Genomic DNA, 12,500 nt, shown 5'->3' with positions numbered 1-12,500 from the left:
TGTTATCATGAGATATAGAACAGTAGAAGGTATTATCATGAGATATAGAACAGTAGAAGGTATTATCATGAGATATAGAACAGTAGAAGGTGTTATCTAGAGATATAGAACAGTAGAAGGTATTATCATGAGATATAGAACAGTAGAAGGTGTTATCATGAGATATAGAACAGTAGAAGGTATTATCATGAGATATAGAACAGTAGAAGGTATTATCATGAGATATAGAACAGTAGAAGGTATTATCATGAGATATAGAACAGTAGAAGGTATTATCATGAGATATAGAACAGTAGAAGGTATTATCATGAGATATAGAACAGTAGAAGGTGTTATCATGAGATATAGAACAGTAGAAGGTGTTATCATGAGATATAGAACAGTAGAAGGTGTTATCTAGAGATATAGAACAGTAGAAGGTATTATCATGAGATATAGAACAGTAGAAGGTGTTATCATGAGATATAGAACAGTAGAAGGTATTATCATGAGATATAGAACAGTAGAAGGTGTTATCATGAGATATAGAACAGTAGAAGGTATTATCATGAGATATAGAACAGTAGAAGGTGTTATCTAGACTACTGTCTTACCTTTTGAACATGCCCATCTTGATAAGGCGTGCCATCACTGAGCCGTCAACTTCTCCAAAGAACCTCCCCACCTAGAGACAGACCGACAGACAGGAGAAGACCACACTGTCTTTACAACAATACCATTAACATTTCATACACGCCGTTTTTGACAGCATAGTAAATGTAACACACACTACCACATTATATAATACACTACCACATTATATAATACACTAACACATTATGTAATACACTACCAGATTATGTAATACACTACCACATTATGTAATACACTACCACATTATGTAATACACTATCACATTATGTAATACACTACCACATTTTGTAATACACTATCACATTATATAATACACTACCACCTTATATAATACACTACCACATTATATAATACACTACCACATTATGTAATACACTAACACATTATGTAATACACTAACACATTATATAATACACTACCACATTATATAATACACTACCACATTATATAATACACTACCACATTATGTAATACACTAACACATTATGTAATACACTAACACATTATATAATACACTACCACATTATATAATACACTACCACATTATATAATACACTACCACATTATGTAATACACTACCACATTATGTAATACACTACACATTATATAATACACTCACACCACATTATATAATACACTACACTGCTCATCAGCTGGGTAGAGGTGTGGAGGTTAGGTGTATGGAGGACAGCTCATCAGCTGGGTAGAGGTAGAGGTGTGTAGGTTAGGTGTATAGAGGTCAGCTCTTCAGCTGGGTAGAGGTAGAGATATGGAGGTTTGTCTCATTAGATGTAGAGGTAGAGGTGTGGAGGTTAGGTGTATAGAGACAGCTCATCAGCTGGGTAGAGGTAGAGATGTGTGGAGGTTAGGTGTATAGAGGACAGCTCATCAGCTGGGTAGAGGTAGAGATGTGTGGAGGTTAGGTGTATGGAGGACAGCTCATCAGCTGGGTAGAGGTGTGGAGGTTAGGTGTATGGAGGACAGCTCATCAGCTGGGTAGAGGTAAAGGTGTGGAGGTTAGGTGTATGGAGGACAGCTCATCAGCTGGGTAGAGGTAGAGATGTGTGTCAGGTTAGGTGTATGGAGGACAGCTCTCAGCTGGGTAGAGGTATAGATGTGTGGAGTTAGGTGTATGGAGGACAGCTCATCAGCTGGGTAGAGGTAGAGATGTGTGGAGTTAGGTGTATGGAGACAGCTCATCAGCTGGGTAGAGGTAGAGATGTGTGGAGGTTAGGTGTATGGAGGACAGCTCATCAGCTGGGTAGAGGTATAGATGTGTGGAGGTTAGGTGTATGGAGGACAGCTCATCAGCTGGGAGAGAGGTAAGAGATCTGTGTGGAGGTTAGTGTATGGAGGACAGCTCATCAGCTGGGTAGAGGTAGAGATGTGTGGAGGTTAGGTGTATGGAGGACAGCTTAATACACTACCACATTATATAATACACTACCACATTATGTAATACACTAACACATTATGTAATACACTAACACATTATACTAATACACTACCACATTATATAATACACTACCACATTATATAATACACTACCACATTATGTAATACACTAATACACACATTATGTAATACACTAACAACATTATATAATACACTACCACATTATATAATACACTACCACATTATATAATACACTACCACATTATGTAATACACTACCACATTATGTAATACACTACCACATTATATAATACACTACCACATTATATAATACACTACACTGCTCATCAGCTGGGTAGAGGTGTGGAGGTTAGGTGTATGGAGGACAGCTCATCAGCTGGGTAGAGGTAGAGGTGTGTAGGTTAGGTGTACTTAGAGGTCAGCTCTTCAGCTGGGTAGAGAGGTAGAGATATGGAGGTTAGGTGTGCGGAGGACAGCTCATTAGCTGGGTAGAGGTAGAGGTGTGGAGGGGTTAGGTGTATAGAGGACTGCTCACTGGTTGCAGAGGTTGTTGGAGGTTAGGTGTATGGAGACAGCCACCATTGGGTAGAAGGTAGAGGTGTGTAGGTTAGGGTGTATAGAGGTCAGCTCTTCAGCTGGGTAGAGGTAGACATGGAGGTTAGGTGTATGGAGGACAGCTCATTAGCTGGGTAAGGGTAGAGTGTGGAGGTTAGGTGTATAGAGGACAGCTCATCAGCTGGGTAGAGGTAGAGATGTGTGGAGGTTGGGTGTATAGAGGGACAGCTCATCAGCTGGGTAGAGGTAGAGATGTGTGGAGTTGGGTGTATGGAGGACAGCTCATCAGCTGGGTAGAGGTGTGGAGGTTAGGTGTATGGAGGACAGCTCATCAGCTGGGTAGAGGTAAAGGTGTGGAGGTTAGGTGTATGGAGGACAGCTCATCAGCTGGGTAGAGGTAGAGATGTGTGTAGGTTAGGTGTATGGAGGACAGCTCATCAGCTGGGTAGAGGTATAGATGTGTGGAGGTTAGGTGTATGGAGGACAGCTCATCAGCTGGGTAGAGGTAGAGATGTGTGGAGGTTAGGTGTATGGAGGACAGCTCATCAGCTGGGTAGAGGTAGAGATGTGTGGAGGTTAGGTGTATGGAGTGACAGCTCATCAGCTGGGTAGAGGTATAGATGTGTGGAGGTTAGGTGTATGGAGAGACAGCTCATCAGCTGGGTAGAGGTAGAGATGTGTGGAGGTTAGGTGTATGGAGGACAGCTCATCAGCTGGGTAGAGGTAGAGATGTGTGGAGGTTAGGTGTATGGAGGACAGCTAGTGTTTGAGTGACCGTAGCCGTCTCTCCTCTACTAGCCTGCGGTGGACTCTGTTCCACTATTCTGCTACCTCTGAGGATTTGGGTTGGGTCCTAGGGCTTTTAGTTTATGAGGACATTTTATTTGAAGGACTCACAAAGTCGTAAAGGAGCAGTCCAGACTCATTGAGAGATCTCTTTGCTAAGTAATATCTCTGGCATTGTACCATGGGATGTAATGTCCAGTGTGACTGATTGGGTTTGATTTGGGTCATCTGGGCATCACAAGACTGTGTTAGTCCACTGAGCTAAACACTGTGTTAGCCCACTGAGCTAAAGACTGTGTTATCCCACCGAGCTAAAGACTGTGTTATCCCACTGAGCTAAAGACTGTGTTAGCCCACTGAGCTAAAGACTGTGTTATCCCACTGAGCTAAAGACCGTGTTAGCCCACTGAGCTAAAGACTGTGTTAGCCCACTGAGCAAAATAAAGACTGTGTTAGCCCACTGAGCTAAACACTGTGTTAGCCCACTGAGCGATAGAGACTGTGTTAGCCCACTGAAGCTAAAGACTGTGTTAGCCACTGAGCTAAAGACTGTGTTAGCCCACTGAGCTAAAGACTGTGTTCAGCCCACTGAGCTAGCCCCAAGACTGTGTTCGGCCCACTGAGCTAAAGACTGTGTTAGCCCACTGAGCTAAAGACTGTGTTATCCCACTGAGCTAAAGACTGTGTTATCCCACTGAGCTAAAGACTGTGTTATCCCACTGAGCTAAAGATTGTGTTATCCCACTGAGCTAAAGACTGTGTTAGCCCACTCATACGTTCATTCATCATTTTATTTGTCATTTTACACTACAGTTTGCTATCTGTGTGTGTGTGTGTGTGTGTGTGTGTGTGTGCTTGCAGTGCTGCTTCAATTTAGGTATGTGGGGATAGACTATGTTCCCTGTGACCTATTTTAGTCTGTGTCTGTGTCTCTGTCTGTCTGTCTGTCTGTCTGTCTGTCTGTCTGTCTGTCTGTCTGTCTGTCTGTCTGTCTGTCTGTCTGTCTGTCGTCTGTCTGTCTGTCTGTCTGTCTGTCTGTCTGTCTGTCTGTCTGTCTGTGTGTGTGTGTGTGTGTGTGTGTGTGTGTGTGTGTGTGTGTGTGTGTGTGTATTTTAACACATCTACATTGGTCGATCCAAAATGACTTTTAAAGCTGTCATGGCTTTTTAAAGCCGTCAATAAAAGTAATTCCTATTTATAAGTAATTTACGGTTTCTATGCCTTTGGTTTTCCATGAGGACCATTTATCGGAGACTTCTGAAAAGCTATCCAAGGATTGTTCCATGGGGGTGTTTTCAGGGAGGGATATTGGTTCTTGTAGAACACGTTTCATTTTCTTCCATATTGTTTTAGTGTTCTAAACTAGGACGGTTTTAATAGTTCTTTATACTTTGAAAATAGACACATAACAAGATTCTGGTGATGGATGAGCATGCACATCTTCAATATGGACCCATTGTTCCTCTTTAGTGCATTTAACTATATGTAGCAAGTAAAAGCCTTGGGGTAGTGAGTTGATACAAGGTTAAAAAACCACTCTCGGTGGTTTTTATTGTCAGTGTATCGACGTAAAACCACTCACATTTTTAAAGAATGTCATCGGTGTGGTAATTGGTATTACCGAAAATATATAGAAAACCTTGGGAGCCATGCCATTCTGAAGATGTTTATTCTACCTGTAAGATTTATGGGAAGACTGTTCCATTTAACTAGATCTGATTTCATATTGTTCTTTTTCTCTCTCCCCACCCATAACATTTCTGTCGCATCTTGCGCCGATAGGCTACACTTGTCTGTCCAACACGCATGTAAACAACTAGCTTGCCTGCTCTATCTGCACTGATAGGTTAAGTCATTTAATGAGCTAAATGTAAAAACAATAGATTTCACAGATTAAAAAAGGAACAGAAAAAAGGAACGATACATAAACCAGTACTTTTTGGGGATTCGAACCAGTTCAGAACTTTATTTTGCTGGTGAACAGTGGAACAGAACAAAAGTTGTTTTGTTCAGAACGAAATGATTGGAAAATAATTTTGGTTCCAACCTATCCTAAGTACTTCATATTTGATGTGGTCCCCTTAAAGGATTGCTGTAGATCCTGAATTATTATTTTACCTATTGCCATTTTTTTCTGTTTTTTTTTACCCAACGTTCATTTTATATCCTGAGATTTTTTGAGTATTCTGAAAATAGTTTTAGCCGAAGGGGGGGCATTGAGTTTTCAATATTGGTCAGGAATATCAGGAGATTATGTGTAAAAAGTTGAGTTTATGTTCATATTTACCAACATTGATACCTGTTACGTTTGGGTCTTGTCTAATTCTTTCTGCACGCGGTTCAATTGCCAGTGAAAACAGGAGGGGGAGAGGTGACATCCCTGTCTTGGCCCCTTACTAAAGCAATTTCATCAGATCATGTACTTTTTGTGTATATTTTTTCTTTAGGGGATATACAATATACAATATTTATATACAGCCATTATTAATAAATCTATATCTTGTCTACATCTTATATTTTTGCGTATTGTATTAAACTGCAAACACGTTCTTGTATTTGTTTGTAAGTGTCTATTTTTAATAAACCGTGTTTGATTGATATGTATCACGTGTAGTAAGACTTGTACCATGCTATTGCTTATAAGCTTTCTTATTATTTTATTGTCACAATTTATTAAACTTATGGGTCTAGAATCAGCAGGGGACTCTCCAGATTTTCCTGGTTTTAATATAACTGAAATAACTTTGTTACATGGTTTGATACCTGGAACTAGGAAGCGCTGAATTGAGTGACACGTGTTGTCATTTGTGTAAATGGACCATTTCCATCTGTAAATCGTGCCGCCCGAAGGGTGAGGAAGTAGGACAGCGGATAAAGCATGTTTTCTCATCTCTGTTTCATGTTGACAGGATCAGCTGGCTTTACCCACCAGCTTTCCTGCCCGCCCCTCCCCCACACACACAGATTACACCACGAGCATGTGGTAAGCAATATATTACATGGACTAAGGAGACAATATCCAACCTATCTGGTCTACAGAGAGGATAGATAATGTGATTCCTAGATAAACACTTTTCTAACACGGCACTGGAAGCCTCTACGTCGATACACTGACAATAAAACCAGCAAAACAATTAGTCAGGAGCCAAGCCCAGTGTAATGGCCCTCTGGTGTGTGTGTGTGTGTTGTGTGTTTTCTCTCTGTCCCAGTGGAGAGATTAGACAGTAAGTTCCTACAAGGCCTTTCTTCCAGCTGTTGTTTATGGAAACCACAGTTATACACTACCATGGACTGGTTCCTCTGTTCTAGGGCACTACAGTTATACATTACCATGGACTGGTTCCTCTGTTCTGGGACACTACAGTTATACACTACCATGGACTGGTTCCTCTGTTCTGGGACACTACAGTTATACACTACCATGGACTGGTTCCTCTGTTCTGGGACACTACAGTTATACACTACCATGGACTGGTTCCTCTGTTCTAGGGCACTACAGTTATACACTACCATGGACTGGTTCCTCTGTTCTAGGACACTACAGTTATACACTACCATGGACTGATTCCTCTGTTCTGGGACACTACAGTTATACACTACCATGGACTGGTTCCTCTGTTCTGGGACACTACAGTTATACACTACCATGGACTGGTTCCTCTGTTCTGGGACACTACAGTTATACACTACCATGGACTGGTTCCTCTGTTCTAGGGCACTACAGTTATACACTACCATGGACTGGTTCCTCTGTTCTAGGGCACTACAGTTATACACTACCATGGACTGTTCTCTGTTCTGGGACACTACAGTTATACACTACCATGGACTGGTTCCTCTGTTCTGGGACACTACAGTTATACACTACCATGGACTGGTTCCTCTGTTCTGGGACACTACAGTTATACACTACCATGGACTGGTTTCCTCTTTTCTGGGACACTACAGTTATACACTACCATGGACTGGTTCCTCTGTTCTGGGACACTACAGTTATACACTACCATGGACTGGTTCCTCTGTTCTAGGACACTACAGTTATACACTACCATGGACTGGTTCCTCTGTTCTGGGACACTACAGTTATACACTACCATGGACTGGTTTCCTCTGTTCTGGGGGACACTACAGTTATACACTACCATGGACTGGTTCCTCTGTTCTGGGACACTACAGTTATACACTACCATGGGCTGGTTCCTCTGTTCTGGGACACTACAGTTATACACTACCATGGACTGGTTCCTCTGTTCTAGGGCAGTACAGTTATACACTACCATGGACTGGTTCCTCTGTTCTGGGACACTACAGTTATACACTACCATGGACTGGTTCCTCTGTTCTAGGGCACTACAGTTATACACTACCATGGACTGGTTTCCTCTGTTCTGGGACACTACAGTTATACACTACCATGGACTGGTTCCTCTGTTCTGGGACACTACAGTTATACACTACCATGGACTGGTTCCTCTGTTCTGGGGACACTACAGTTATACACTACCATGGACTGGTTCCTCTGTTCTGGGACACTACAGTTATACACTACCATGGACTGGTTCCTCTGTTCTGGGACACTACAGTTATACACTACCATGGACTGGTTCCTCTGTTCTAGGACACTACAGTTATACACTACCATGGACTGGTTCCTCTGTTCTGGGACACTACAGTTATACACTACCATGGACTGGTTCCTCTGTTCTAGGACACTACAGTTATACACTACCATGGACTGGTTCCTCTGTTCTAGGGACACTACAGTTATACACTACCATGGACTGGTTCCTCTGTTCTAGGGCACTACAGTTATACACTACCATGGACTGGTTCCTCTGTTCTAGGGCACTACAGTTATACACTACCATGGACTGGTTCCTCTGTTCTAGGGCACTACAGTTATACACTACAGTCATTATCCCTCTGCTGTTCTACCTCGCACTGACTACACACACACACACACACACACACACACACACACACACACACACACACACACACACACACACACACACACACACACACACACACACACCACACACAGTATATCTATCTCAACATATACCAGAGTTACTCAATGGCTTTTCTCTTTGGAGATGATTATGAAAGCATTGCTGTCGATGAGGTAGCAGGCCAGGTCCTAAGAGAGAGAGAGAGAGAGAGGGAGAGAGAGAGAGAGAGAGAGAGAGAGACAGAGAGAGAGAGAGAGAGAGAGAGAAGGAGAGAAGGAGAGAACGAGAGAGAAGGAGAGAAAGAGAGAGAGAGAAAAGGAGAGAAAGAGAGAGAGAGAGGAGAGACAGAGAGAGAGCGATATATATATTTAGAGAGAGAGAGAGAAGGAGAAAGGGAGAGAAGGAGAAAGAGAGAGAGAGAAGGAGAAGGAGAGAGAGCGAGAGAGGGAGAGAGAGAGAGAGAGAGAGAGAGAGAGAGAGAGAGAGAGAGAGAAAGAAGAGAGGAGAGAGAGAAGGAGAAAGAGAGAGAGAGAGAGAGAGAGGGGAGAGGAAGGGAGAGAGAGAGAGAGAGAGAAGGAAGAAAGAGAGAGAGAGAGAGAGAGAGAGAGAAAGGCGGGAGAGAGAGAGAAAGGGGAGAAAGAGAGAAGGAGAGAGAGCGAGAGAGGGAGGGGAGAGAGAGAGAGAGAGAGAGAGAGAGAGAGAGAGAAGGAGAAAGAGAGAGAGAGAGAGAAGGAGAGAGAAGGGAGAGAGGCAGAGAGAAGAGAGAGAGAGAGAGAGAGAGAGAAGGAGAAAGAGAGAGAGAGAGAGAGAGAGGGGAGAGGGAGGATAGTAAGGACAGGTGAGAGAAGAGAAGACAGTGATGGATGCTGGTACTTGACAAGCAGAGACCAGCCGTTCTCTTTTACTAATGGTCCATCATACAGCCTGACTCAACCTGACACCCTGAGGAAGTGTCTTTATAATAGGACTGGTGGATGTAAGGCACCATAAGTCATGTGGACTCAGGTCATGGAGGTCATGGCTGTGGGTATAGGGGTCAACAGGGTTGGAGTGAGAGATGGCTACATACCACAGTAGGACAGGAGATATAGCCTGTGTCCCAAATGGCAACCTAACCCCTATACATTAATATGGCCACTGGTAGTACACTATAAAGGGAATAGGTTGTCATTTGGGATGCACACATAGCCTAAAGATACTCACCATGGCCTCACATGTAGCGGACAAATCCCCCTCTGTGTTAGAGCACTGGAGAGAGGGAGTGAGAAAGAGCACATCGTTACAACACTGTATATACACATAATATGACATTTGAAATGTATTTTATTATTTTGGAACTTCTGTGAGTGTAATGTTTACTGTTCATTTTTATTGTTTGTTTCACTTTTGTTTATTATCTACTACACTTGCTTAAGCAATGTAAACATATGTTTCCCATGCCAATAAAGCCCCTTAAATTGAATTGAATTGAGAGAAAGATGGAGAGAGAGGAAAAATGAGATACAAAGTGAGAGAATATTTTTTTTAAAACAGGTTAGTCTCCAAATAGAGGAAATGAGGTCATCATTGTGACTGCTCTTGAACCACAGTGAGCCACAGCACAGAGATGTTACCATGGTAACAGAACCCCAGCCCCCTCCCTCCCCTGAGAATAATTCCTGTTGTCTCGTTATTGGGAAACACAGAGAAACACAACAGGGATGCTGGGACATACATACTGTATGAACAGTACTGATTCCTAATGTGTCCCAAATGGCACCCTATTCCTTTTTATAGTGCACTACTTTAGACCAGGGGCCTATTTCCTATATAGTGCACTACTTTAGACCAGAGCCCTATTCCCTATATAGTGCACTACTTTAAACCAGAGCCCTATTCCCTATATAGTGCACTCCTTTTGACCAGGGCCTTATGAGAATAAGGTGCCATTTGGAACACAGACCTGAGGTTGCCTACATTTATCACAGCCTAATAGAACCTCACCAGTCCTCCCTCCTCCCAGCCCCCCACACACTCCATCTCTTCGCCCACTAAGAGACAACAGGCTAGGAAGTAGAGAGGGAGCCACCTATCGACTGTACCTACCTACCCCTACCTACCGCCTCACTCTGAGAGAATCCCCTCTGTGTGACTACTTGCCTGGCCTTCTGGAAGTGGTCTCTCTCCTCATTTATAGAGTCGTGGATGGGTTGAGTGGGCAGCGTGCTTTATTAGCTACACTGTAGTAGTTAATAGCCAGGGCACAGCAATTAGCTATATTATAGTAGTAAATATGCAGGGCACAGCTATTAGCTATATTGTAGTAGTAAATATGCAGGTCACAGCTATTAGCTATATATATATATATATATATGACTGGAATGAACTACAAAAATCTCTGAAAACTGGAAACACTTATCTCCCTCACTAGCTTTAAGCACCAGCTGTCAGAGCAGCTCCCAGATCACTGCACCTGTACATAGCCCATCTATAATTTAGCCTAAACAATTACCTCTTCCCCTACTGTATTTATTTATTTATTTATTTTGCTCCTTTGCACCCCATTGTTTCTATTTCTACTATGCACTTTCTTCCACTACAAATCTACCATTCCAGTGTTTTACTTGCTATATTGTATTTACTTTGCCACCATGGCCTTTTTTGCCTTTACCTCCCTTATCTCAACTCATTTGCTCACATTGTATATAGACTTATTTTTCTACTGTATTATTGACTGTTGTTTGTTTTACTCCATGTGTAACTCTGTGTTGTTGTATGTGTCGAACTGCTTTGCTTTATCTTGGCCAGGTCGCAGTTGCAAATGAGAACTTGTTCTCAACTTGCCTACCTGGTTAAATAAAGGTGAAATAAAATAAATAAATAAATATTATAGTAGTAAATAATAGCCAGGGCAAAGCTACTAGCAATATTATAGCAGTAAATAGCCAGGGCACAGCTATTAGCTATATTGTAGTAGTTCATATCCAGTGCACAGCTATTCGCTATATTGCAGTAGTTAATAGCCAGTGCACAGCTATTAGCTATATTGTAGCAGTTCATATCCAGTGCACAGCTATTAGCTATATCGTAGTAGTTAATAGGCAGGGCACAGCTATTAGCTATGTTGTAGTAGTTAATAGGCAGGGCACAGCTATTAGCTATATCGTAGTAGTTAATAGGCAGGGCACAGCTATAGCTATATTGTAGTAGTTAATAGGCAGGAGCACAGCTATTAGCTATATTATAGTAGTTAATAGGCAGGGCACAGCTACTAGCGATATTATAGTAGTTAATAGGCAGGGCACAGCTATTAGCTATATTATAGTAGTTAATAGGCAGGGCACAGCTATTAGCTATATTATAGTAGTTAATAGGCAGGGCACAGCTACTAGCTATATTATAGTAGTTAACTAGGCAGGGCACAGCTATTAGCTATATTATAGTAGTTAATAGCAGTAGCTATATTATAGTAGTTAATAGGCAGGGCACAGCTATTAGCTATATTATAGTAGTTAATAGGCAGGGCACAGCTATTAGCTATATTATAGTAGTTAATAGGCAGGGCACAGCTATTAGCTATATTGTAGTAGTTAATAGGCAGGGCACAGCTATTAGCTATATTATAGTAGTTAATAGGCAGGGCACAGCTATTAGCTGCAGAGGATGAGAGCTGTTTACCAAATGGCACCGTATCCCCTATATAGTGCACTACCGTTGAACACAACCCAATAGGCTCTGGTCTAAAGTGGTGCACTATATAGTGAATAGGGGGGCCATTTGAGAGTCTGCAGACAGAGGCCTGGGTTAAGGAGGTGGTTATAGTCTGAGAGTAGGGCCCCTACTGCTGCAGTTCAGGGTTGGTTGTTCAGCTGGCCTCCACTCACACACTAAACACACACCCTGCTGCTGCAGTCTGGAGAAGAGCCCTGACATTGGAGAGAGAGATGTGCTTTGCATGAAGGCGCTCCCTCTCCCACTGTCCTTGTCCACGGTGTTGCCTGTCAGTGTGAGTGATGGGAGGCAGCTCTAACTGTTCAAACTATTGATCTGTTCTCTGTTTCCAATCAGAAAAACAACAGAGAAATATGCTGGGAGATGCAGCATACCCACAACAGCAGAGTGGATGGATGTGACAGAGAGTCTGAATGGGACGTGTGTGTGTGTGCATGGTGTGTGTGAG

General features: G+C 42.4%; 1 protein-coding gene across 1 annotated transcript in view; it reads right to left on the bottom strand.

Annotated features, from left to right (window-relative positions):
• Positions 1-2,671: 2,671 nt before the first annotated feature.
• LOC123723986 (voltage-dependent calcium channel subunit alpha-2/delta-4) overlaps positions 2,672-12,500 on the bottom strand; it is a 189,969-nt gene continuing 180,140 nt past the window's right edge. The window contains exons 30-31 of the mRNA XM_045698667.1: positions 9,545-9,589; positions 2,672-2,839 (exon numbers count right to left, since the gene is read on the bottom strand). Of these exons, the coding sequence (XP_045554623.1) occupies positions 2,672-2,839; positions 9,545-9,589 (213 nt within the window). The remainder of the gene's footprint in view (positions 2,840-9,544; positions 9,590-12,500) is intronic.

Source organism: Salmo salar, chromosome ssa17 (genome assembly GCF_905237065.1).
Source record: "Salmo salar chromosome ssa17, Ssal_v3.1, whole genome shotgun sequence".
Lineage (NCBI taxonomy): Eukaryota > Metazoa > Chordata > Actinopteri > Salmoniformes > Salmonidae > Salmo > Salmo salar.
This window is presented reverse-complemented; position numbering and strand designations above follow the sequence as displayed.